We start from the raw sequence: 26506 nt of genomic DNA, 5'->3' as shown, positions 1-26506 counted from the left end.
TCAATCTATCCATTGATTCAATACGTCTTCCCAGCTGTCATTTCCAACTTCCAAGCTTCTTGGCGCCTAAAATGACGCGCAACGCCCCTCAATAGGAGTCCTTTTCAACAGGAGTCCTTTTCAACCTCGACAACTATCTGGACCATATACAATAGGTTGCCAAACTCAATAGCTTGGTGCAGTGCATATTGGCTAACCAACGACGCGGATGCAGAAGGAAAGAATGCCTGCAACCTGTTCTTGCGGCCATCTTCGGTCTCCTTGAACTCGTTGATGAGATAAAAGAAGAGACTCCAAGTTTCGAGCTTGACAATTGAGTACTCCATCGCTTCATACCGGGGGTTCGCAGTGCCATCAGCCAACCCGGGATTACCTCCGGGCTCCTCGTGGGATCAACACACCAAAGTTTTGCAATATGATCCCCAATCATTTACAACTTACCAAGAGCTCCATACTCCGGACCTTCATCTATCTCACGCATAACCATATATACGGCTGTGTGGGCTGTAAATACATATCTGAGCGCCATCCAGTCAATTGGCTGGGATTTGTACCAGCGACCGATCATGGGTCGGAACTCTCTAGCTGACAGCCCATTTACAGCTATTTGAATGAGACTTTCTGTATATTCGTTGTTTGAATTTGCTATTGGCGATCCAAAATAGCTAGTTCCCTTGTCGATTTGGTCTTCAAGGAGTCCAAGCATGGGCTCTTGAAACAATAGGCCTCGAAGGTTGGTTAAGGCCCCGTAACAAGCGTCAAGTTCCACGTTTTGAAGTGAAACCAGGGAACCTTCACCGCGTTGACTTCGCATTCGATCGAAAGATTTGTCTCCGTGGTTTCTTGCGCGAACAATTCTTGAAAGTATAGTGGATTCTGATATATTCTATGGTAGTCTAGTCTGCAATGTATTATATAGTCGCCAGACAAAGAATATGGTTCATATATCAACATTTGGGGGCCTTTGTTCATTTTCATAGATAATGCTTTGTCTTAGAAGATCAGAACAAAGACTCTAAATGCAATACCGTTAGATCAGCATGAAATTACCCTATTCTCCGGACTTCTAATAAACATGTGAACAGTATTAGCGAAGGGCGCTAGCACAAAAGTCTGGGGTCTGAGTGGCTCAACTTTGCTTCACATGGCGATCGACGCCCCCCTCTTCCCCGGACCGTGGACCACGGTAAATGGGTCGGTCACCTGCCATCGCTTTTATAGTATCGTGTAGACTTGAATTATATAAAAGTAGATCCTGTTTCAGTTTCGAGGTCTCCTAGACAACAGCAAATATGTCGCTCAGAAGCCCTAAGAATGGAAATAGCACTGAGTGTCACTACTGGGGCTATTCCTTCCACTGGACTGACCTCCACTCATCTGCCGATGAACTCCGGCCGTTGGCATATACCTATGATACTCTTGCTGATGAGTGCGTTGAGCTCTTGAATAAGATCCCGACGAATGATGACTCGGACAAGAAGGTCTATAAGAAGGATCTATATGGTCTATTACGGGATCATGCGGATGAAGATCCCAAACTCCAAGAGTTGTGGACACAGATCAATACAGTCCCAGACTGGGTAGACTGGGCTCAGATCCAACGGGGTCAGGATGTTTTTTTCCGATATGGACTTCCGATTCTGAATGTTGTGAGTAGTGTACTTCAACTTCGATTGATTTGCGATGCTCATATATATACAGCTTAGTTTTGAAAGTTTACTTGGTGGAATGTACGGCAATATAATATCTACACAGCTACCCTGGTCATCTTCTGACAGTCATATCTAGGGGAGCAATCCGGGTCGTCGAAACACTTACACGCACAGGCGGTTTCGGGGCAAAGGTAGTACGGAGAAGGTTACTCGAGACCCTTCAGCATATTCTACAAGTAAACAGCTCAGTAGAAGGCATGAGACCAGGCGGCGAAGGTCATATCTCATCTGTTCGAGTCCGACTACTCCACTCGTCTGTCCGGAAGAGGATACTCAGTCTGGTTGACCAAAAGCCCGAATACTACGATATCGACAAATACGGAACACCAGTCAATGACTTGGACTGCATCGGCACTATCAACACATTTTGCAGCTCCGTTGTTTGGCTTGGACTTCCTAGACAGGGTATTTACCTCAACCAGCAAGAGATCGAGGACTACATCGCACTGTGGAGGCTGGTTGCTTATTACATGGGCACGCCGACACATCCATTTGAGGATACAGCCAAGGCTCGGGCGATGATGGAGTCTTTGCTTATTACAGAAATTGATCCGACTGAGGTTGGAAAGATTCTAGCGAAAAATATTATCATTGGTCTAGAGAATACGGCACCGGCTTATGCATCCAAGGAGTTTATGGAAGCCATGGCTAGACTGCTTAATGGGGATCAGCTTTCTGATGAGTTGGAGATCCCCCGGTCCAACCTTCATTACAAGATGTTGATTTGGGGTTACTGTTTCTGGGTCATGGGTGTTTCATACATTATTCCCAGAATCTCTTTCCTGGACAAGATGATGATTTCGGTATGGAGCCCTTTTCACTTTTGCTTTTTTATCGAGACATTTTGCTAATCTATCGACCCTATAGCTTCGCCGGAAGTATTTCTATAGGCTCATTCTCGATGAGAAAATGGGTCTTGGAGAAGAGTCTCGCTTCGAGTTCAAATATGTTCCCACTCTCACTCGCAAAACTCGACTTGGAGAGCGTAGAAGTACCAAATTTGAGCGACCTGGTATTGAGAGTTTGGCACGTTTGGGACTTCTGGCGGCCTTCACTGGAGTGGTCACTCTGGCCTTGGGTTTTGTTTTTGCCACGAGAATGATTCCTACACATTAGTTCTTGGTGGTTTGAGCATGTTTTGTGCTGTATTAACTGTTCTTCATATTAACTCGCCATGTCTGTCAATCTTGTGTACATATTCAACGAAGTGAATATCTTCCAAGTGAGATCTATTGGCCCTATACATAGAATCCCCGCCTGCATAAATGCTAAGGGCGCTGTATGTTACCTAACCTAGTTTAGCGTCATTGCTGCATCACGATGTCAGCCAAACATCGAGGCTCGTATTGTCCAAGAACCTGGCCATTGCAATACTCTCAGGCTGGAAGATCGATATTGACAACAACACCGCCTCCAGGACCATTGGCCAATATCTACGGAAATGGTTCTACGGACTGAAATCGAATCTCCCACCGCGTCACTCCCTGCTGATGGGTCTGACAGGTACCGTGAACGGCCAAAGCAAGGCGGTGCATTCGATTGAATCGAGAATAGCTCTCGAGAAAAAGACCAAATGTATCTCTCGGCGTTTTTCAACGGGCTAATTGCTTAATTTTTGCTACGGTCTGTTCTTCGGGGTACACTGGAAACACCAATGGATACCACTCCTCATAGATGGCCCCCAAACAAGGGTACTGGAAAGGCTTGCATGGCGCAGTCTTGTGCAGCAAACTATAAACGTCATATCTAATTTGCTGCTGTTCGGCAAATGTATAAGAGCATGTCGAAATCCAGCATTACTGAGAACTAGCATCCTCCATTCAAGCTTCTTTCCATTGAAGCAGTCTACTCTATCAATATGCGGCTTCCAAATTATACTCTCATTGGCCTCTTCTCTATGCCAGGAGTTCTGGCAAATCTTCTAGGACCGACCTATCCTCCTCCCAGAGATTTGTCCAGCAGCAACAGCCGAGTCGCCGCGAGCTGGAAGAATCTCACTTCCCAACTCAACGCCTATCTCGACGGTCACGCCAATGGAACCAGTGGAGTATCTGCACTGAAAAACCTCACCTTTTCTGCTGGGTTGTTTTCCACACTTGACCCAAAGGCCGAGCATCTACAGTACCACCACACCGCTAGTGAAGTTGCAGAATCCCCTATCGGGGCGAAGAAGGTCGATGGAGACAGCATCTACAAGGTGGCCAGTGTTTCCAAACTCTTCACTGTCCTCGCTGGCCTACTCGAGCTAGATGATAAAGACTGGGAACGTCCACTCACAGACATCTTCCCCTCCCTAGCAGAGCAAGTTCGTGGGAACCGCGACAAGTTCCAGCTTACCCGTGACGTCCAATGGGACAAGATCACACTCAAAGCCATTGCCAGTCAGATGAGTGGCATACCACATGGTGGCACTGCTGAATTCCTGTACAAATTTGCGCTTGCAAAAATATCAGGCTCTCATAATCCCAAGGCAACCGATCCAAACTTCTACGGCCTACCACCCTTGAACGACAGTGACTTGTCGCTCTGGCCTCCATGTATCGGAGACCAAGTCCAAGGTTGTAACCCGGTTCCTTGGGATGAAGGATATGCTGCAAGCGCCCCTGTCTTCCTTCCCTGGGCCAGTCCGGAGTATGCGAACAACAACTTCGCCCTGCTGGGTCTCGCGATCTCGAACCTTACCGGAAAAACTATGGATGGGTGGTATGGGGAATCGATCTTCGACCCCTTGGGTATGAAATCAACCTTCTCATCGCCCCCTGACAACTCAAGTCTCTCTCATCATGTCACTGCCGAAACCCTGCAACCCGAATTTCAGATGGATGGAGGTGCTACGATCCCATCAGGTGGCTTGTTCTCCACAACCAACGATCTCGCCAAGTTCGGCGTTGGCCTTCTCAACTCTACCCTTCTTCCTTCTGAAAAAACGCACGAGTGGATGAAGCCTGTCACTCGTACCGCTAGTCTGCGGTACTCTGTCGGCAAACCATGGGAAATCCATCGCTTCGTCCACGCGAAATCCGGCATCGTCACCGATATCTATACAAAGCTTGGAGATTCAGGCTCCTACGGCGGGATCGTCGCCATCATTCCCGAGTTTAGTGCCGGTTTCAGTTTCCTTGGAGCCAGTTCTCTAGCATCTCGCAGTCCGTTAATGCTTCTTGCCATTGATCTGATTACCGATTCCATTCTTCCAGCACTGATGGAGCAAGCCGCATGCGAAGCCAAGCAGAAGTTTGCGGGGACATACAAGGCTGAAAGCCTCAATTCTTCCATTACATTCTCTGTCGTCCCGCCTATGCAGCCTGAACCTGGATTGAAGATCTCCTCGTGGGTTAGCAATGGTACCGACCTCATGCCCCAATTTGAAGCCCTCTTTAGCGGTAAAAATGTAAGGCTGGTGCCGACCATTGTGCCTGAGGATGTAAGTGGCAAAATTGCATTCCGATCCTATACTTCTCCGGATGTCAAGCCGAATGTGGGTATTGGTGCCTCTTCCAATCTGTTCTCGTCGCTTTATGATGTCAGCAAATGGCTCACCCTTGATTCGTTGCTTTGGGGTGCTTTTGCTACGGATTTGTTCATCTTTGATGTTGAGAAAGATGGGAAGGTCAAGGCTGTGACACCGACTGCCTACAGGGTGAAGATGGAGAAGAAGTGATTTGGTCACAACAAACCAAGACACGAACTTTATAGACTGATAACTTAATTGAATTTATACCTTGCTTCTATATACAAATGGAACCGAAACTCATTATTCAGTATCCATCACGCTTGCCCTCAACCTGGGCAGTACCTTTAGCCTTCTCCAATTCACGCAACATACCATCCCCGAAGACACCAACATCAGTAATAATAGAAACCATATCAAAGCCCTGCTGCGAGCGTCTAAGCGCATCATCACCATCAGAACAGAAGATAGCAGCCTTCTTCCCAGCCGACTTGGCAGCCTTCAAAACCTTCAGAATAGCAGCCTCATGCTCCTCCCCACCACGCACAACACGCATCTGCTTAGCAAGATCAAAAGGTCCAATAAACAAAACATCAAGCCCCTCAACCTGAGCAATCTCCTCCACATTCTCAACACCAGGCCGCGACTCAATCTGCACAACAACCAATACCTCCCCGTGAGTCTTCGCATCATACTCAGCAGGCTTAACACCCGGGAAGGAATGCGGCGCAAACATGGGTCCGTAGCCGCGCGATCCAACTGGTGGGTACTTGCAGTAACTAATCACCTTGGCGGCGTCTTCAGCTGTGTGGCACATTGGAGTCATGATTCCGTGAGCGCCTGCATCGAGGGCACGCTTGATCATCCATTCTTCTGGCCAGGGGACGCGGATGATTGGGCTGGCGCCTTCGTGGCCGATGGCGTTTGTGAGCTGGAATTGGTGTTAGTGCGGCTTTGTTGATGGATTGTATGAGGATTTGTACCTCGTAGTAGTGACTATCGTTAATCAGTCCATGTTCAGCGTCAACGAGGACCCAGCTGAATCCGCCTTCCGAGTACTCGGGGCTGCGGCGGAGGATGGTCTTTGCGACAGCAGCACTAGGGAGGCTATAGATGGTGGTTTGTTAGCTGAGTGTTCTTGTCGTGTATTCTTGAGTTCTAATTGAATGAGTTCTCTTCAAAACAGTCTCTTTTAATGGATTGAAGCTCTCTCAAGCTGCCCCTCTAAACGCGGGGTTTCAACGGGGTTCAAACGTACGTCAACCAGAAGCCATAGGACACGGGCGTGCTTTGTAGTGCGGAGCGGAGTGTGACAGCAGACATGATGGATGTAACAAAGATGATGTTTTTTCCGAGATTGAGGATCTAAGAAGGAATGTTCTTAGTATGACCGCGTCTTGAAGAGGGACACTCGGGCTTGCTCCGACCGATTACCCGAGGACCACCCCCACGGCGTCTCTTGCTGCAGTTACTATTTATATTGAATGTTTGTGGTTAATTTGTGATCAGACAGTCAAAAATGATAGTATGTTTAATGCTTTGTCGCTGTATAACTTAATTGTTATATTGTGTATATCACTTGCATTGCCATGTCTGAAGCTGAAGCTGTTGGGGAAATGCCCCACGGGGAATGCCACTGCGTGGAGTGCTCGGTGATGGACTGCCCCGAGGCCCGAAGTACCTTTGATTTGAATAGTTGCATTCGCGCTGCAGATAGAATGGGAATCCGGTATAGACAGGTAACAAGGACACAAGTTGATTCAAATGGTTGTGTTTGGCCATTTCTACCAGCGCCAGTTGTTCGACATCAAGTTTTTGAAGTGAGCAGTTCTATTTTAAGACGGCAATGAACTAGATTATTGATCATGGATCCTACGCTGGATGTAGTAGAAATCATGAAATTCTAGAGCCTTGCTAACGGTCGCATCTAAAGGCTTTTATGAGTACAATTGGTAGTTTATACCTTGCGCTTGCGAGCGGGCTTATACATTTTACTTCCCGCCTTGTAAGGGGGACACTCTCATGGCTAATTCTTTGTCTGCAAATTGTCACGAAGACAAAGTCAGCTAGGTCTATTCGGGCCGAAAATGTGACATGAGTGCGGCGGTATGTATAGAGTCGCCTCTAGCTGCAAGATCTGCGCGGAACTTGATCCGGCATTGGATGTATGTATGGCGTTCACACGGAACTTGCAGAGAGCTATTGAGTGGAATCCTGTCCATATAAACATGACTATCGTTATCGTGCAGATGCTACATTACAGTACTATATCTCAGTCCTGTGCGCTAGTACCCCGTCGCCTACCCGTAATTTCTATATGAGCGTAGTCTAGAGGAAAAGAGACGGTGGCTTAGTATTGGGGATATGTTTTACGCGCTAAAATTATCCTATAAGGATGACGTCTACGCCAAGTTGGACAATGATCTGTCTCCTTTTTTTTTCATTTCTGATATTTCACATAGCACAACGAATGGAATAGAGTTGGCTTTACTTCTAGGGTAGAGGTTAGTAGGATCTTTGTTTCAGATTGAGGTCACACATACTCCACATCCCTTGCAGGTGCAAGTGTCGCCACAAGTGCAGCTTTGGCCACCGCCTGAGCAGGTACAGCTTGATCCGCAGTCACAGGCCATGTTGAGTTGAATGTATGTTGGTATGGTTTGGGGGGAAGAGTGAGGTAGTAAGGCAGTAAGATAGTGAGTGTCTAAAGTCAAGAGCTGCATGTGGGTGGTTACGTATTTATATGCGAGTTGCGGCTACAGCATCATCATGGCGTCAATGAACCATCATAATCGGTGGCGCCTATTGCTTCCGAGAGCTGAATAAGTGCAGTTTCAACTTCTACTTCCGATGCAGGGTTGCTCTAGGGCGTAGATCCTGCTCTGTGCTTTGTGGAGCTTATAGATGTGCATGGCAACCCCAGACTTTTATAAGCTAGCTAGAGCTAACTTGGGTCAACTACATGTATTTGTTTCATAGTCTAAATCAAACTAAACATATAGTGAACGCGCTAAAGCAAGATTAAATGGATCTGGCGGCTAACTCGCCCGTCACAAAATAGAAGCTCAGAAGGTTGATCAGGTGAGATACGTGGAGCTGTGATAGAGAGCTGCCCAAACCATCCAAACCCTCCTTCGTCGCGATTCTCGAAACAGCAAACACCCTTCCCATATTTTCTGCTTAACTTGCATTGCACACTCGTGATTTACTGCCGTGTTCCACCACTCGATAAGCATCTCCGCCCGACCTCAACCTCGTGATTTCTGTCATTCACCTTGTGACTTCAACAGCTCCGGTTATTTATCGGACTATCACTTCAGATCTGCTCACCTGGTTCTATGAGCCGGGGGATTGGGCAGATCTAGGCTATCGAGCTGGCTCACTCCTCACCTTATCACCCCTATATCGCCTCCGACGACCCCGATTCTCTGTCCTCGGTAGTAGACATTCCCGACTCCCAGATCCCGACTCTTGCTCCATCTGGTCTACGCCGCCGTCGTTCGAGTAGTCCCCTTGGTTCCGCAACGGCGGGGGTTACACTTCCTACACGCGAGGCCGCTATCCTCCCCGGTCGATCGGACAGCCGTTCACCCTCCCCCAAGCGCAGGCGCCTGGCAACCATGCGTCCCGATGGAATAAAAACAGAAAACGGCTTCTCTGAGGCTTCGAATGGGTCCTTCCCGTCGACTCCGAGGAAAGTTGGTCTGAACGGGTCAAGCTCTAACGGGAGCTCCCATACCAACGGTTCGAGAAAGCCGAGCTCTACCTACTACGGACATAACCGGGAAGAGGTGTCACGGATCTTGATACAAAGCCTTTATGAGTTGGGCTATACAGACTCGGCGTCGAAGTTAATATCTGAGAGCGGGTATGAACTGGAAACGTCGGGGGTCGCAACGTTTCGAAATGCGGTATTAGGTGGGAGATGGTCGGAGGCTGAGAGGATCTTACTTTACTCATTTCGGAATATTGGGCTACAACAAGAAGATCACAAATCTGTACCGGAGGAGACGCTGGTGTTAGCGGAGGATGCCGACAGGAACGAGATGCTGTTCTATCTACGGCAGCAGAAGTTCCTGGAGCTACTGGAGGCCCGCGATCTGGCGTCGGCACTCGGGGTCCTTCGGCAGGAGCTGACACCTTTGAATTTTGATGTAGAGCGCCTTCATGCTCTTTCAAGGTATGTCCATGTGGTGGTTTGCTAATAAATTTACTTGGCGGTTCGCTGACTCGCCTTAAGTCTTCTTATGTGCCCGACCGAAATCCTACACGAACAAGCAGGTTGGGATGGGCCTGTCAGCTCTTCACGAGAGCGGCTCCTCGGCGAGCTGTCCAGTAAGCGCTGTTACTTACCACAGTCTGTATCATGTTTGCTAACTCAGCCCAGAGTCCATCTCTCCCTCCGTCATGATTCCGCAGCATCGCCTTGCACACTTACTAGATCATGTCAAGCACACGCAAATCAACAACTGTTTATATCATAATACTGCCGAGCCTCCATCACTCTACTCCGACCACATGTGCGACCGAAATGACTTCCCTCTGGAAGTTAGCGCGCGTTTGAGTCATCACTCAGATGAAGTTTGGTATTGCGAATTTTCTCACGATGGCACCAAGTTGGTCACTGCCGGCAAGGACCACCACGTGCTTATCTACGATACAAGCGATTTCTCAGTTTTGAAACGCCTTACCGATCACGAGGAGGGTGTTGCCTTTGCTAGTTGGAGCCCAGATGACTCCAAGTTGATTACATGTTCGCAAGACAAGAAGGCTCGCGTGTGGAGCGTTGAAGTAAATTCCACTTTGAACACGAACAAGAAGCTTCCAGGCATACTAACTCTGAATTTATAGACTGGCGTTTGTCTGCTTACTATTAACCACCACCGCCAACCAGTCACGGCGGCTGCCTGGGCGGCAGATGGGGAATCCTTCGTGACGGCCTCTCTCGACGCTGAATCTCAACTTCGGCACTGGAGCATGCGGGGCCAGCCCTTGCACTCATGGAAAGGTGGATTCCGCGTACAAGACTGTGCCATTAGCGCAGACGGACGACGCCTTGTTGCAGCCGACACGGAAGCTAAGATCCATGTGTACAACTTCATAACTTACGAGGAAGAATACTCTCTTCCACTACCTAGCAAGCCAACCTCGGTTGCTATCAGCCAGGATTCACTGCATGTGCTTATCAATCTTGCTGAGGGGGAGATTCAACTCGTTAATATGGAGACTACTGCCTTGGTCCGTCAATTCCGAGGCCAGAAGCAGGGCGAGTTTGTGATTCGTAGCACATTCGGGGGAGCCGCTGAGAATTTTATCGTCAGCGGGAGTGAAGGTTAGCATTTCAACCCAAAAAAAGCATCACGTCACTAACCTTCTTTAGACTCGAAAGTCTACATCTGGCACAAGGAGAATGGCAACCTCGTTGAGACTTTGGAAGGACATGAGAAGGGCTGCGTGAACTCAATATCATGGAACCCAAGAGACCCGGGAATGTTTGCCTCGGCAGGCGACGACGAGTCAGTAAGGATGTAAGCAAACTCCTACTTTGACCTTTCGCATTAAACAATGCTAACAGATCTCCAGCTGGTCCCGAGAAAACAATAGGTCACGCCCAACAGGGCCTATTCAACGAAGTGGCCTATCATCAAATGGGTTTACACGGACGAGTGCATTGAGATCCACCTCCACTTACTGAGACGTGGACGCAGCCAGACCTGAACTGAATCCTGTGAACTACACATCAAGAATGCCTATCATGACTACCTAGGAATCTCTTTTTCACGCTCCTTGCTCATTTGCTGTCTTTATCTTATATTGTACTCATGTTTGTCAATTATCTCGTATCATGGTGGAGGCATTTATCTAACCCGGTGCATTGGTGCTCATGTGCTTTGGATTGAAAGACGATAAACCTGCTTTCTCGCAATTTCGTTTTCTTTTTCCTTTTCTCGCTCTCTTGTATCGGGATACCTGTGGCTTTCCTCTTTCTTTCTTGGATTTGAGCTCGGCTTGCCCCCCCCCCTCTCCTTATCGTTTAAATTCCACCTTATCCGCATATAAATCGTATAAAATCCAATTTTGGGCTTGGTTTGGTTTGACTCGGCTCGGCTATTTAGGGTATGTAGCTAGCATCTAACTTAGTTCTATCAATGCAAAAGCCAGTTGGCCGTTTCGAAACTGATATTGAATCCTAGGCGAGTCAGGGGGCACTGATGGTACATACTGGTTAGCAAGACAGGGGCAGTTATTCCAGGTCATTCTTTATAGACTGGAGCGAGGAAAGATAGATCCCTAAATTTTTATCTATCAGAAACTTAATTGCGAGATACCGGGAGATATAAACATCACTTGCAGATTTCCAGCGCATGTTAGCCCGCTCGAGCAAGCGCTCACATATGGCTTGTTCCACGGAATTTGGCCCTTCGCTTTGCCCTGTATCATACGTAAAATAGCAACTGCGGCACAGTATACGCTGTGTAGGATTAAAGATGTTCGCCTACGAAGTTGTATTAGTTTGTGTATGAGTGTAGAAGAGCGAGATTGGTTTCAGAGGCGTGATTCTATCAATTAGGACAAGCTAAAGAGAAGGAGTATACGGGCATAAACCAGTCCAGAAGTGGTGAAATATTGAAAGTAAATTTGATTCCATCATTCATAATTCCCAATATCAAAAAAAGCAAACGAAAACTCCGAGGACTGAAAGACGCTACTACTTAGGCCCCTCGATCTCAAATTTTGAAAAATAAAACAGAATCGTAAACACCGCCAGGGATGTACAAGTTGATTGGCATTCTTATTCTGCTAAGAAGATCAGTACCTGCTGATGAGTATGTGAGTGAGATTTGCTTACTGATACGTAAGTATCCCTTTCCTCCACGCTATAGCTGGCATTCCTTGTTCCTTTTTGTCATGGTGTCGAATTTGGGGCATATCCAACCACGCATGCAGGACGCAATCATTTCAATAAGGTCAAAAATACAGGTGCCAAGTCGACTGGAAGAAAGATTTTGTAGATACAAGATCCAATAAGGCGATTATGAAAGCAAGTCCGCAACTGTATATTTGATTAGTGCCGTTCATACTTTAGTTAGAATCCCGGAGCTTACCGTTCATTGGCATCTCGTCAATCTGAGTAGAGTAGTACAACTCGATATCACGCAGGATGCGAACATCATCACTGGTGACAAAGTTGATAGCCACACCCTTGCGGCCGAAACGACCACTTCGACCAATACGGTGAATGTAGTTCTCACGGTTGGTAGGAAGATCGTAGTTGATGACAAGGGAAACCTGCTGGACATCGATACCACGGGCCCACACATCAGTGGAGATGAGGACACGGGAGTTACCCTGGCGGAAGTCTTGCATAATGCTGTCACGCTCCTTTTGGGGCATCTCGCCGTGCATGCTAGAAACAGTGAAGTTGGCCTCACGCATCTTGTCGGTGAGCCAGTCGACCTTGCGGCGGGTGTTGCAGAAGATGACTGCTTGGGTGATGGTCAGGGTGTCGTAAAGATCGCAAAGTGTGTCAAACTTCCACTCCTCCTTCTCCACAGCAATGAAATATTGCTTGATACCCTCCAGGGTCAACTCATCACGCTTGACCAGGACACGAACGGGATCGGTCATGAACTTAGTCGTCATATCCAGGACATCGTACGGGAGAGTAGCAGATACTACAACAACCTGCGTCGCGGGGGGCAAGTAGCGGTAGACATCGTAGATTTGTTCGCGGAAACCGCGGTTGAGAAGCTCATCGGCCTCATCGAGGACGAGCATCTTGATATGGCGAGTGCGCAAGTTGCGGCGACGGATCATATCAGCCACACGACCAGGAGTTCCAGAAACAACGTGCTGGCCGTAGTCGAGCTTGCGGATATCCTCGCCAATGTTTGTTCCTCCAATACAGGCGTGGCATTGAACATTCATGTAATCACCGAGAGCCATGACGACGGATTGAATCTGGGTTGCGAGTTCACGAGTCGGGGACAGGACCAGAGCTGTACCAAGAAACTGCGATTAGAATTATACGCCCTCCAGTGGAAGGACTTTCCACATACCTTGGGTCTCGCGTACGACAGTATCAATGACCTGCAAAGTACTGATAGCGAATGTGGCGGTTTTACCAGTACCTGACTGGGCCTGAGCAATAGTGTCGCGACCTTTGCAGATCTGAACAATCGCACGCGATTGCACGGCCGAAGGTGATTCGTATCCGTAAGCGTAAATTCCACGAAGCAGGCTCTCCTTCAGGTGCATATCCTCGAAAGTAGGCGCCACTGTCACCTCCTTGGAGGTGCTAAACTCCATGCGCTCTGCCTCCTGTTAGTCCAGTTCACTTTGCTTAGGCTGGGGTCGCATACCCTCGGCGCGTCTGTCGATTCCGTCCGCCATGATTAAATGGTGAGTAGTTCAACGGCGGGGAATAAATGAAATCGGAATTCACGACAAGTGAAAGCCTAAAGAAGTGAGGTCAACGACCCAACTTTTCGCGGTGGAAGTGGTTGCAGTCACATGACCTTCCCGCGAGCTTCAGCTGCCAATCGCCAACTTCTTTTAGCGATCACTACGTGACGTCTTCCACACTTTTTGCGTGCAGCCAATAAAGAAACTGGAACCGTTGTCGCGCTCACAAAATGTTGCTTGAGGATCAACGGTACCTCCATGAGGATCTGGAGCGGTTGGAGCAGGCTGTCGCTGATCGCGTGGCGGAGGAGCCGCGAAACGTGAGTCTACGCCGAGAATCGTCTGTTACATCGTTTGCTAATAGCCAATTTTACAGGTCCGCGAACGCCTAGCCCGTGATCATGAAGTCGCCAAATTTCTTGATAGAATTGAGGAACAATCGAAGCGACTCCTCGAAATTTACAAGGATGCCGATGGGCTACGAGAGAAGGAAGTGCAGTCAATTTCGACCGGCGATCAATTCGAAGAATTCTACAAGCAACTCGCCGAAATCAAAGATTTTCACAAGCGCTACCCCAATGAACCTACCGAGAACCTTGAACGTGCATACAAGCGCCATGAACCCGGCGAAGGCGAGTTTTTGGGTAAGGAGATCGACAATATGTTCACTGGTGAAGAAGGATTTGGACAGTATCTGGATCTTACAAAGCCTCATGAGGACTACCTGAACCTGCACGGGGCCAAGCGATTGACCTACACCCAATATCTCGACACCTTCGATATCTTTACACCACCCACCCTATCCATCAAGCGCAAAGACAAGATCAACGATCGGTACTTCGGTTATGTCGGAGAGCTTGCCAGTTATCTAGAGAATTTTCTGAGGAAAGTGAGACCACTAGAAGATTTGGACAAGCTTTTCGCTAGTTTCGATGAACAATTCGAAAAGCAATGGGCAGCGAAGGAGATCCCGGGCTGGACTGAGGAGAAGACTGAGAATGGCACTTCTGGTCCGACAACCCAAGGAACTGGTGAGGGCACTTGGTGTCCGGATTGTGAGAAGGAGTTCAAGAATGAGAACGTCTACCGGAATCACTTGACAGGCAAGAAACACATTCGCGCAGCAGAAGCCCGCAAGTCTGGCGAAGCGCCATCCGCAACCGCAAGCAAGGGAACATCTGCGGCCTACAGCATGAAGGAACGTGCAATCGCAGAGCGTGAACACCGAATCCGATGCTTGACGGATGTCCTGAAGACAGAGCGACAAGCCACGAAGATCAACGTTGAGCGACGACAGGGTATGACTGAACGTGAACGCCAAATGGAATTGGAGGCTATTTTGGCCGAGCCCGAGACTGCAGGTGCCGAAGGTCAAGCTGGAGAGGAGTCAGATGGTGACGACGAGGAGCGTGTTTACAACCCATTGAAACTGCCCCTGGCCTGGGATGGTAAACCCATTCCATACTGGCTTTACAAGCTCCATGGTCTTGGAGTCGAATATCCTTGCGAGATCTGTGGAAATTACGTGTACATGGGTCGACGGGCATTCGATAAGCACTTCTCCGAGTCTACTCACATCTACGGCTTGAAGTGTCTCGGTATCACATCGAATACTAACCTCTTCCGAGAGATCACCCGAATCAGCGAGGCCATGGCCCTCTGGGATACACTTGAGAAGGACCGAAAGAAGGACAGAGACTCTCGCGACAATGTGGTTCAGATGGAGGATGCTGAGGGTAACGTTATGCCCGAACGGATTTACTTGGAGTACGTGTTTTCCTCTCCCTCTTTATCTTTCACATGTACTAACATATTGTAGTCTGCAAAAGCAGGGTATTCTTTGAGCGAAGACAGATATTATGTTTCTTTCCAATACCATCAGGCGTCTTTCATCTTATCCAAAAGGCCCGGAGTTTGGCGAATGTTTACTTCTCTGGGCAGGGGGCTCATAAGCCTTGTCACAACTGGGACTTTGCTTCCATTTGGTGTACAATTAGCAATTTACGATCTATACTGAACATTCAGTCCTCCATATCCAGTCCGTAATCTCTTAATCGTGAATTCAGAATAGTCTTCTTTATTTCAAGACCCCTTCTTTTTCTGAACTGATACGACACATAAAGCAGTCGGGTGCAACAATCAGCCATTATCTAGGCCTGCCACTTTTTGCTGCTTGCATACTGAACAAACGATTCCTCTCCATGTTCAATTCGAATAGAAACTCGAAGGGCGAACTAAATCGCCGGATCATCATCCAAAGCGCTCGTGGCATAAGCATTGGGATACCATTCACTTGGTGATGTTAGTTCGGCTTTCACAAAAAATACTCGGACAGCTCGGAGGAGCCTAATGGATCCGAAACGTTGCATGGTTGACGTTGAATTGATAGGTGCTAAAATTTTCTTTCTTCTCCTCGTGGCCGCAGTTTTGGTATCCCGTGACAAGTGGGAGGTATTTTCGATTGACTACTTTGTGATTTTTGTCAACACCACTGCGTGGCTGGTCTCTTCTCTCCTTTGAGTCCAACCTTTCATTGTGGCCCTTCTATTGCTGACCGCCTCAGGCAAAACATTTTCGTCTACAAGGCATTCAACAGTCTCGATATCGAAAATCCGAGCCTCATTCCAGACCTCTTTGACAGCATCATCGTCCTCTCTTCCATGAATTCGGGGTGCTCCATCCTTTGCTTCCTTCGCAGACTCGTAGTCCTTGACTCCAGCAAATTCAGGCGTATCTTTCTGGACTTCTTTAAGCAGAATTCTGACGTTGGCAATTGTTTCTGGCGAGATAACACCGTGCCGCCGTATTCTGGGCTGTGGAACACGTCGACTATGTTGACTTGGCTGTCGTGGTAGAATTTTGGAGAGGATAAGCATTCCGAGCCTCAATGGTCCTTCGGCATACTCTGTTAGACGTTGAATGTCTTTTTCATTTGAATACTAATTTTTCGAGCTGTACCCTCTAGGTTAGATTGATCATTTCCAGCTCTGGTGACAATGGTTCGATTCTGTTGCATCTTTCGTATTCCAGCCCACAAATGACCAATGCCATCGTCAGAGCGCTCAGATAAAATGCTGGAAACATTTTAACATCTGCCGCTGTTGCATCAAACCTGAACAGAGCTCCAATGCTGACAGCTGTCGGGCCTTTATCAGACCAAAGTTTGGTAAGAGAGGCCGGAGACTTCACGAAGATCCGTTCAATCGCATGATCCTTGAGTCTTATCCAAATGCGGTGATTCATGTCTTGAAGATGCAATACAAGCGTCGAGGATCGCTCATCTTCTGTAAGTGCCACCGTTTCTGCTAATTCTTCGCAAAGCAGAATAACTCATAGGTTGCTTCCCCCGGTCAGATCCTGGGCGTATGCCGCAAGTTTGTTCGTGTGCACTAGACAGTGGGCTTACCTGGAATGTTCTAGGTATGAGTTTGTACTTTCGGAAGTTGGCTAACAATATCAGAGAGCTTGTGTCCGTGAAGCCGCTTTCCCTCAACCCCCACGGACGGAGAACACATTTTCGCCATTTTCATGACATGGAACACTGTCTACCACAATTCCAATGGAACCTTCTGTAGTCCCGATAGGGGCTGTCAGGTCATCTTAGGTGATGGCTGTCTTGGGCCTGCTTCCACTCCAAGACTTTTTCTGATCGTCGTAGCCCTGACTTGGGGACCAAAGCGCGAACAGCTACTAGGTTTATCTTTACCTGGCCGGGGAAGGATAACAAGTTCAAAAAAAAAAGTAGATGAAAAAAGAAGTAAATTTCATCTTCAACTGAAAGAGGGAAAATGAAAAACTCGAGGATTGCAAAAGCAAAAAGAGAATCGTCAGCTGTAGGATTCGAACCTACGCCCGCGAACGGAATTGATTTCGAGTCAATCGCCTTAACCACTCGGCCAAACTGACGGTGGATGAGAGAAAATCTCCAGATCGAAGATTATAAACAAAAAGAGCTATTTCGTACTATGTTTTTTTCCTTTTGAGGCCTGCACAAGCGATGTGCCAATTGTATTTACCCACTGTATATCAAATTCCCTGTTTAAAGTCCTACTTATTAACAAGTCTTCGAATATTTAGTTCAATGAACAATATATCTAGGCTAAGTATAGTAAATATCCATAGAGAGTCACTTAAGAAATTGGCATCAAGTTGTGTGTGGAAGTGGGGACTGTTCATATGAGAGACCAATCAGAGATAACAATTCGATGTTTTCTAGGGCTATCTTTTGCTGGCGAGTCAGTCGGTCACGACACAACAAAAAAAAGCTCATGTAAAAGGGTGAGAGTAAATTAACGCAAGCAAAAAGAGAAAGCTCAAAAGATGAGACGTCAGCTAGAGGATTCGAACCTCTGCCCGCGAACGGAATTGATTTCTAGTCAATCGCCTTAACCACTCGGCCAAACTGACGGTGGATATTAAGTTTTCCCCATTATGGCTAGGAGACCCAGAAAAATTGATTGGGCTAACTACAGCTTGATAGCAACGGGACGGAGGCTGCCACCCCACATTCGTTCGCATCAATCGAACGGATAAGACAAGGTGGATTCTTGCTAGGATAAAATCTCATTAAAAATAGGGCATATTTCAGTTATAGCCCATATAACAGGTTTGTAGCCCACTTTTTCATAGTGTCCCCTCATTTTTGCCTGTTCGTAATCGACTTGATACAAATTCTTAATGACATGATACTGGCCTTGATAGAGATAGCTTTGAGCTAGAGACAGCGATACAAGTGGCATATCTATATTAACTCTCTTATTTCTTGCTTGGGCCTCATAATAGTGGATCGCTAGCTATTTTTGGGGCTCAGCGAATGGTTCCTTTGAGCCCTTTGGTGGAATCCTTTCCATGGAGACTAGGATAAGAATGCAGGGAAGACGGACTTAGCTCTATGGGATGTAACAAAATATGTAGATCGGGACAAATCTAACGTGGCTCGCATTGTTGACTATTTGGATTTAAATTGCGTCTCTGTCTGCTGTGCTAGTGTATGTTTAAGAAGTCCCCTACACTCAAGCTCGTTTTCTGCTTGATACGCAAAGTCATGCGCTATGATTTTCAGTATCTTGCAATCATTCATTTCACCGAATGCCGGCAAACACTGTCTATCGTTACCAGGCCCTTATCCCTTTCTTCAAATTTTTGGATCTTTCATTGCCTAAACTCAATTCTATTCCGAGATGAGACGAAGAAAGAAGTGCTTTGTTTTTTCCTGAATTTGAAATTCTGGACAGCGTAGTCCATTTCTTGGTATGGCAGTCAATGAATGTTCATTTCGCTCCATGCACGACTAGTGTTGGCATGCAATTATCAAGGATGGTGGGGGGGGGGGGGGGCGGTTGAATATGATTAACTACCTAGTTCAGTACGACTAGACAATTAGTAAAATGTGAGTGTCTGTGCAGCTATGGAAAATTTGTTCGTCAGGTCCTCCGTACAGCTATTGCTATATGATGGGGAGATAAACACGCTTCTCGGGACTTATGATGTAATCGATGGATGAGCATGGCTTTTGTAGCAACCATTTCAGTTCTTAATTTCCTAGTCTATTGGCAATTCAAGTAAATAGGGTGATATACGTGAGTAAGTGCTCTAACAGCGTTCATCTTACCAATCCTACGATGGAATCCTCATTACAGCTTATTCAAATGCCTATTGTCTATAAAGGTGTACCATGCGCGTGCAGTTTGGTTCTATCGATTGTCCTTAGGCCGCCAGTTGTCACATTTTCGATCAATTTAGTGAAGAGCAATTTGAAGTAATATGTTCTTTCTTTGCATGGCAGTTACATTGTCTGAACCATATAGATACTAGTCCCCGGAGATGATAAATGAAGTTAGAGTCGAGGATTAGGAAGCTACAATGGAAATTGTATGTTCTATATAACAACCTCGCCTCGAGAGCATGTCTCGAATGTGGACACTGCTCAATAGCCGCTATGGAACTTTCTCTGTGTTTGATCATGTGGCTTTCCTGCAGACTTAATGTATAGCGAATGCTCGCCGTATCTCCTTGTTGATCAAAGCTACTGTATCGCAAAATTAATCAGTCAGAACGAATAGACTTTAGGTTCAAACGTTCAGTATAATCACTTAGAAGCTTAATATCGGGTTTCATTGAATTTTCTAAATATTCCTTATCTGACAGAATAGCATACAAATCAGTGGCTGGCTAAACGGTAAAACGTAGGCTATGCAAAAAGATATAGATATGCAAAAAGATGAAACGTCAGCTAGAGGATTCGAACCTCTGCCCGCGAACGGAATTGATTTCTAGTCAATCGCCTTAACCACTCGGCCAAACTGACAGTAGTTGAAATTTCTGCGGATTTTATGCTAGAAGAGCAGTTTGAGCTTACGGCTTGAAAGAAGGAAAAAGGATTTTGCCTTGACCTTAAGACTTAAATATACCCGGGGAGAGCAAAAAGAAATTTGAACAAAAAATAGAATCGTCAGCTAGAGGATTCGAACCTCTGCCCGCGAACGGAATTGATTTCTAGTCAATCGCCTTAACCACTCGGCCAAACTGACAGTAGATAGAGTTTTTGCCAAATTTACAGTATACACACCAAAGTGAGCTTATGATGTTGAAGTGTCAATTTTGCGTCATGCATTTTTGTTAAAAAGGTTTTATTACAACCCTATTTCTGAATAAGACATAAGAAAAGGGTTTTTACCTTGACCCTAGGACTTGAAATACCAGGGGGAAGGGCAAAAAGAGATCTGAACAAAAAAATAGAATCGTCAGCTAGAGGATTCGAACCTCTGCCCGCGAACGGAATTGATTTCTAGTCAATCGCCTTAACCACTCGGCCAAACTGACAACTGATTGGAAATTTGGCAGAAGTTTGCTAATATGAAGAACAACCCGTTACAGGTCCAATGAGGTATATTGCAAATATCACGCAGGTCAGATCGGTCGGCAGATACGCCATCCCTTTACTATAATTACTTACATAGGGTGTACTGTCTATATAAATAAGTTGGGACACTTTCTATTTCGTAGTTAATTATTAACATCTGCTGTACCGTTCCAGCCTCGTCGGTCTTTTTATTAACCCCTTATGTGTAGCTGGGGAGTTCTTCTTGAGTTAAAAACTATTGTAGGGGTATATTTTCTCCCTAGTGGGTCTCAGGTGTCTGGTTTGTTTCGGTGTGGAATATCCTTGTTGTGTGGAGTTCTGGCTGTCTATTCCTGGTGGGCTTTGCTGCTGTAGCTGATCGAGTAGTTCTGAGTAAGATGGTTCCTAATCTAGTTTTTGTAGCATGAAATTGCTTTGTCTATTTTCGATACACACTCCCTCTTTGTTTGCATCTAACTGGTCACGGACCTTTCTAGATAATTATCATCGTACTGGCTAGCTGCGTCGACCTTGGATCACTGTGTCGGTCTCTATGGGTAGAGGTCAAACTATTACTGTATGGCTATGTATGCATTGTTCTTTGTGTGTTGCTGTTTTTTCGGCTCTTGGTTTTTCCATGGTTGTATTCGCATCGGTTTTTTGGATATATATATATGTTGAAACCGACGATGCAGGGTAATGAGCTGCTTTGGATTTTGGTGTCTCCAGACCTTACCTGAAAATTATTGATATAGCCATCGAAAGAACCGAATCTAGACGATGATAACCTCGCAAAAGGTCACCGCCGAGGCCCTTCATAATATAACAAGAAGCCCCTGCACAACCACATGCCAGCGGCTCTATATCAAGCGTCCCGTCTACCCCATTCATTAGTTTGATACCGCAATCGTACTCTAGATAGAGATCTAGTTTGATCAACGGGTATATGAGAGCACTCCAACTAGAAGCCGACAGAACCAGTGGCTCTTTCCCACCAGGTGTGCCATCAAAAGGCTAGTCGACTCGACCAACGCAGGCAGGTCGCTAACGGAAGATCCATGAACATTGTAAGTTCGACTAGACGCTAAAATCCTCAGATATACACACGCTCAAGCATAATGATGGTGAGAACAAGTCACTCCGAAAAAGTTCCACTGCTTCAAGATGTAGATTTAAGCTACTGCACGTATTTCGTCACTTGTCATTCAACGCAAGAAATGAGACCGTGAAGTTAAAACGAGATAAGAAGGGAAGTTCTAAATATCTTACGCCAATGACTGTCATACGATCAATTCTTACAGCTATACCATCTGAAAGACTGCCATTTAAAAGGGTGGGTCTTTACAGATCCACCGCTACATGAAGCTAGAGACACACCTATTCGGATAAATCGAAGCCTAATGTTGCTCCAAATAATGCAAACTACAAAGAGTATGCTATACTTCAGCCCAATCATCAAATTTATGATCTGGATGTTAATATAGCTAGATTGAATGCACGAGTGATAAGAAAAAGAGCAGTCACAGACATCACGCGATACTCATCCCTCGTTTGAGATCAAAGCTTAATTGGACGCATAGAGACCTACATAGTATGGGAAAACTAAGAATAAAAATTTAATCGTTGATATTAACCACAAAGGATGGGTTGTTATTAAGGAAGGAGCTTGTCTAGATTTGACTGTTTGTGCAATATAATGCGGCTCTTGATGTAGTCAAAAATGAGATTGCTTACCTCATAATGTCAGTTTGGCCGAGTGGTTAAGGCGATTGACTCGAAATCAATTCCGTTCGCGGGCGTAGGTTCGAATCCTACAGCTGACGATCTTCTTTTTGCTTCCCGAAGGGTCTTCTCTGGCTTAGCGTAACATCTATCGGGAAAGACGATCCCGCCAATCCTTTCTGTGTTGTAAATTGTTATTTTTTACTTTTTAATTTCATTCCCGCTTCTCCTGTGAAACAGCTCGGACATGGTTCGGTTACAGCAGTTCTCTTGGCCAAAAACCTTGATATCTTAACAGCCATGACTCGCGAGATCTCCCCACTACAACATTCCACCAGACCACCACGTGGGCATAGCATGCCAGATGCCATGTTACTGTAGTTCGCGCATGTGGCAAAGGAAATTGAAATTGGACAATTACCCGCCCATCGGAACCAACGGTGACATGATGCCAAGCGGGGGCAGTGCTTTGTCCGAGATGCCCAGACTTCCAAGCATCTCGGCACTGCACTAAACCCAGGTCAAGCTCTATACACGCTCAATCAGAGTTCTTCAGCTCGAAACGTGCCTCTTAAACGCAAATGACTGGCCCACCGGACACCCAGGCACACTGTCTTCGCCGGAAACTGAGCTACGACCGCTCTTGGCGTCCGCTCTCGAGACTTGGCGCCAACCTCCGCTGTAGTCCTTTACGGCGGCGAGAGCAACCCATGCAATTTGGCACTCAGCCAATGAGTGTTCAGGATGTGGTGCACGTTTTCGAGGAGATCTATGGGATGGGTTGAAGCCCTGTATCGGTGTTCGCCTCAATATGGACCTGGCCAAGGTCAGAAGAGCCTTTCTTCCAAAGCCGCACTTGGCAATGCCCGTGGCCTGACTGTGCAGTTCGTATAAGGGCAGCACGAACTGCACAGAAATCTCTTGTATCACAGTCTCCAGATTCCCCCTTTGTTGTGTGGTCAATCAATTTCCATTATCACCATGGCACCCATAGCAACCGCCAAGTATGACTGGATCCTCGCCATCACATCGATTGCCTTCATCTTCAGCGCTTTCGGTAATGGTGCCAACGATGTCGCCAATTCATACGCAACCTCCGTTGCAGCCCGGACACTCAACATGGCCACGGCCGGTGTCCTGGCTGCCTGCACTGAGTTCATTGGTGCAGTAGCCATGGGCTCCCGAGTCTCTTCTACCATCAAAAACGGTATCATCGACATCAACAGATTTAAAGGAAATCCAGGTGCCCTCATGCTGGCAATGGGGTGTGCAGAGATCGGCAGTGCCACATGGTTAATGCTTGCCACTGGAATGGGATGGCCTGTTTCGACAACGCAGACCATTGTTGGTGCTCTCATTGGTGTTGGCTTTGCCTCGCAGGCCGACATTACCTGGGAATGGAAGAAGGGCAGTGTCTCTCAGGTTGCTGCATCCTGGGGAATTGCACCTCTCATCGCCGCTGGATTTTCGGCTATCATCTTCGGTATCCTCAAGTACAGTGTGCTTGAGCGAAGGGACTCCTTCAAGTGGGCGATGCGCTTGATCCCCTTCTACCTCGCTTTCACCGGTGCCATTCTTGCTCTCTTCATCACCATCGAAGCCCCCTCAGCACCCTCCCTGGAAGAGTTCGGTGTTGGCAAGATTGTCGGCATCATCCTGGGAGTCTTCTTCGGCTGTCTCCTCTTCGCTTATGTCTTCTTTGTGCCATATTTCAAGCGCCGCCTCATCCAGAACGACAGCCGCATCAAGTTCTATCACATCCCCCTTGGCCCTCTGCTGCTCCGCGAGAACCCCCCTCTTTACTTCCCCGGCAAAGGTGAAGGTGTCGTGATCAGCTACTATGAAGACGCATATGGCGAAGTGCACGCCGGCCAAGTTGACGCCGCCAAGCACCATACCACAACCGACGCAAGCTCCGTCCTCGCCTCCCCCGAAATCACAGCAAAGAGCAAGCCCGATATTCCCGCCGAAGACGAAGAAAAGAACATGGACTCGGTCAACTCAACACCCCAAATCAAGCCCCGAAAGAAGCATATCGGACCCACCGAACGTTTCATCGATCCGGTTCGCGAACTCTCCTGGGCAAACCCTCTCAAGGCATGGGGATACACCAAGTGGATTCTGCTGCAGGGAGTGACTCGCGATGTGGTCACCCACGACTCGGCACACCTGCGTGCCATCCACGCCCGCGCACACCGATACGACGACCGCGTCGAGCACCTGTGGACATACTGCCAAGTTGTATCAGCGATGATGATGTCCATCGCCCACGGATCGAACGATGTTGCGAACGCCGTCGGACCCTGGGCTGCCACCTATAGCACATTCCATGCCGGTGTTGTCGAGACCAAGGCCCCCACACCAGTCTGGTTCCTCGTCGTTGCGGGTCTGCTGCTCGGTCTTGGTTTCTGGGTCTATGGATTCAACATCGTGCGTGCTTTGGGTAACAAGATCACTCAGATGTCTCCGACTCGTGGATTCAGTGTTGAACTTGGAGCTGCTATCACTGTGCTTTTGGCTTCGCGACTTGGACTGCCCGTCTCGACTACTCAGTGCTTGACTGGTGCTTCGATGGGTGTGGCTCTCATGAACTATGATCTTGGTGCTGTTAACTGGAGACAGCTTGGCTTCATCTTCGGTGGTTGGGTCTTGACTCTTCCTTGTGCTGGATTGGTTTCTGGATTGTTGTGTCTCATGGCACTCAATGCTCCCCATCTGTAAATATAGATCGTCGGTCTCTGCTGAGTCGATTAATTGCTGTTCTCCTTTTGTATATAGCACTGATTGTAATTGTCGATACCATGCTCAAGTATCTCGAAATCGATTTTTTTTTCAATTCTGTTTAAATAAATACGAGAAACCTTCTAAAAAAAAAGAAATTATCACTGTGCATGTAACACTTGATGCACATACTATACTGCCCACAATTAATTAATCGGACAAAGGGTATTTTGCTAAAACCGAAACCGAACGGAGTGTGACACTCTACTTGGTGCGCTTGTAGATCTTGGCAAGGAAAGACTCGAAGACCTCCTTCTTCAGACCCTTGGACTCATCCACGGCTGCGATCTTCTCACGGATTTCACCAACAACCTTCTCCTCGTACTCTTTGTAGAGAGCCTCGAGGCCAAGCTCGTTGAAGACAGCCTTGACCTTGATCTCCTCGGCCTGGTCCTTGCGACCATAGCTGTCGTCAAGAATCTTGCGCTGCTCGGGGGTGCAGCGCTGGATAGCCTGGTTGACAAGCCACGAGCACTTGTTATCCTGGATATCAGTACCGACCTTTCCAATGACGAATGGGTCACCGAAGTTGTCAAGATAGTCGTCCTGGATTTGGAAGTATTGACCCAGAGGGATGAGGATGTCTTCTGCCTGCTTGAGGGTCTCAGGGGTGGCAAGTTCAAGATAAATAAGGGCCAGGGCAACAGGCAGGTAGAAGCTGTAGTAGGCGGTCTTGTAGGTGACGATGAACATGTACTTCTCCATGGAGAAGTTGTCGAGGTTAACGTTGTCCTCGGGGGCGGTGATCAGATCGCACAGCTGACCGAGCTCAGTCTGCCAGGTGGTCTCGTGGAAGAGCTCGACGAGGTCGATGTAGGCAGGGTGAGAGCGGAAGCGCTGCTTCAGGATCATGTAGATACCGGACTCCAACATGAAGGCGTCGTTGATGGCAATCAGACCAACCTTCTCCTGGCGGTACCAGCAGGGCTGGCCACGGCGGGTAATGGAGCCGTCCATAATATCGTCGCTGACAAGGAAGAATGCCTGGAGTAGCTCAGTCATCCAGCCAAGAATGCTGAGGTGCTCGAACTGCTCATCGGTCAGGGGCTTCTGCAGGAGAGCCAGACCAGTGTCGGGAACCGAGAGGCCGCGGTTCAGCTTGCCACCGGGGACGTTGACATTGAGAGACTATAGAATAGAGGCACGTTGTCAGTCACTGGACAAGAGAGTAAGATAAGGGAGGACCCTTACGTTCTCAAACCACTCAAGGGCATTGGCGGGGAGGTTGTAGCGCTTCGCATGGGCAAGGATATCCTTGGCCAAGGCAGGGAAGATGGCCTCAAAGTCGGCACGCTTGGTAGTTGTAGCCATTGTGAAAGGATGTTTACCTTGAGAAGTCAATGGGGGTACGAAGGAAATACAGAAAAACAGTCCGATTCCCCCGCGGAGAGCGGGAGAGGTGTTTGCAGTGTTTGTTTAAATCGCGTTGTTTCTCCAGGCGCAACTTGGATCCCTCAAGCTCACATCTTGGTGATTGCAGCTCCTTCATATCACCGGTCTGGCATTGTCTCATTGTTGCGGTATCATTGCTGAGCGGTTGCTTTATTCACGGTTACGCGCCTGAACCCAACACCTTTATTTACACGATTCAAT

General features: G+C 47.4%; 10 protein-coding genes across 10 annotated transcripts; 5 read left to right on the top strand and 5 right to left on the bottom strand.

Annotated features, from left to right (window-relative positions):
- Nucleotides 1-104: 104 nt before the first annotated feature.
- Nucleotides 105-326, bottom strand: N7508_002607 (uncharacterized protein; the record flags this gene model as incomplete). Its single annotated transcript, XM_058460673.1, has 1 exon — nucleotides 105-326. One exon carries the CDS (start codon nucleotides 324-326, stop codon nucleotides 105-107), a length of 222 nt encoding a protein of 73 aa, XP_058324205.1.
- A 966-nt stretch (nucleotides 327-1292) lies between these two features.
- On the top strand, nucleotides 1293-2828 carry N7508_002606 (oxygenase MpaB family protein; the record flags this gene model as incomplete). The annotated part of the gene is made up of 4 exons (XM_058460672.1): nucleotides 1293-1649; nucleotides 1702-1730; nucleotides 1789-2515; nucleotides 2580-2828. The coding sequence occupies 4 exons, from the start codon at nucleotides 1293-1295 to the stop codon at nucleotides 2826-2828; spliced, it is 1362 nt and encodes a 453-aa protein (XP_058324204.1).
- Nucleotides 2829-3570: 742 nt separating this feature from the next.
- Nucleotides 3571-5373, top strand: N7508_002605 (serine hydrolase domain-containing protein; the record flags this gene model as incomplete). The annotated part of the gene is made up of 1 exon (XM_058460671.1): nucleotides 3571-5373. One exon carries the CDS (start codon nucleotides 3571-3573, stop codon nucleotides 5371-5373), a length of 1803 nt encoding a protein of 600 aa, XP_058324203.1.
- A 97-nt stretch (nucleotides 5374-5470) lies between these two features.
- On the bottom strand, nucleotides 5471-6486 carry N7508_002604 (HpcH/HpaI aldolase family protein; the record flags this gene model as incomplete). Its single annotated transcript, XM_058460670.1, has 3 exons — nucleotides 5471-6094; nucleotides 6147-6270; nucleotides 6422-6486. The coding sequence occupies 3 exons, from the start codon at nucleotides 6484-6486 to the stop codon at nucleotides 5471-5473; spliced, it is 813 nt and encodes a 270-aa protein (XP_058324202.1).
- A 771-nt stretch (nucleotides 6487-7257) lies between these two features.
- On the top strand, nucleotides 7258-10767 carry N7508_002603 (WD40 repeat domain-containing protein; the record flags this gene model as incomplete). The annotated part of the gene is made up of 7 exons (XM_058460669.1): nucleotides 7258-7269; nucleotides 8529-9343; nucleotides 9404-9498; nucleotides 9551-9954; nucleotides 10015-10495; nucleotides 10544-10683; nucleotides 10747-10767. The coding sequence occupies 7 exons, from the start codon at nucleotides 7258-7260 to the stop codon at nucleotides 10765-10767; spliced, it is 1968 nt and encodes a 655-aa protein (XP_058324201.1).
- A 1430-nt stretch (nucleotides 10768-12197) lies between these two features.
- On the bottom strand, nucleotides 12198-13557 carry N7508_002602 (ATP-dependent RNA helicase eIF4A; the record flags this gene model as incomplete). The annotated part of the gene is made up of 4 exons (XM_058460668.1): nucleotides 12198-12217; nucleotides 12270-13163; nucleotides 13224-13478; nucleotides 13527-13557. The coding sequence occupies 4 exons, from the start codon at nucleotides 13555-13557 to the stop codon at nucleotides 12198-12200; spliced, it is 1200 nt and encodes a 399-aa protein (XP_058324200.1).
- A 242-nt stretch (nucleotides 13558-13799) lies between these two features.
- On the top strand, nucleotides 13800-15413 carry N7508_002601 (SF3a splicing factor complex subunit PRP9; the record flags this gene model as incomplete). The annotated part of the gene is made up of 3 exons (XM_058460667.1): nucleotides 13800-13889; nucleotides 13946-15336; nucleotides 15389-15413. The coding sequence occupies 3 exons, from the start codon at nucleotides 13800-13802 to the stop codon at nucleotides 15411-15413; spliced, it is 1506 nt and encodes a 501-aa protein (XP_058324199.1).
- Nucleotides 15414-16034: 621 nt separating this feature from the next.
- On the bottom strand, nucleotides 16035-16585 carry N7508_002600 (uncharacterized protein; the record flags this gene model as incomplete). The annotated part of the gene is made up of 2 exons (XM_058460666.1): nucleotides 16035-16474; nucleotides 16528-16585. 2 exons carry the CDS (start codon nucleotides 16583-16585, stop codon nucleotides 16035-16037), a joined length of 498 nt encoding a protein of 165 aa, XP_058324198.1.
- Nucleotides 16586-23113: 6528 nt separating this feature from the next.
- N7508_002599 (inorganic phosphate transporter) lies at nucleotides 23114-24853 on the top strand (the record flags this gene model as incomplete). The annotated part of the gene is made up of 1 exon (XM_058460665.1): nucleotides 23114-24853. The coding sequence occupies one exon, from the start codon at nucleotides 23114-23116 to the stop codon at nucleotides 24851-24853; it is 1740 nt and encodes a 579-aa protein (XP_058324197.1).
- Nucleotides 24854-25117: 264 nt separating this feature from the next.
- On the bottom strand, nucleotides 25118-26224 carry erg20 (bifunctional (2E,6E)-farnesyl diphosphate synthase/dimethylallyltranstransferase; the record flags this gene model as incomplete). The annotated part of the gene is made up of 2 exons (XM_058460664.1): nucleotides 25118-26041; nucleotides 26105-26224. The coding sequence occupies 2 exons, from the start codon at nucleotides 26222-26224 to the stop codon at nucleotides 25118-25120; spliced, it is 1044 nt and encodes a 347-aa protein (XP_058324196.1).
- Between the last annotated feature and the right edge of the window lie 282 nt (nucleotides 26225-26506).

This window comes from Penicillium antarcticum (assembly GCF_028974205.1).
Source record: "Penicillium antarcticum strain IBT 31339 chromosome Unknown utg000002l_segment0_segment0, whole genome shotgun sequence".
Taxonomy (NCBI): domain Eukaryota; kingdom Fungi; phylum Ascomycota; class Eurotiomycetes; order Eurotiales; family Aspergillaceae; genus Penicillium; species Penicillium antarcticum.
Note: the sequence above shows the minus strand (reverse complement) of the source record. Positions and strands in the feature narration are given on the sequence as shown.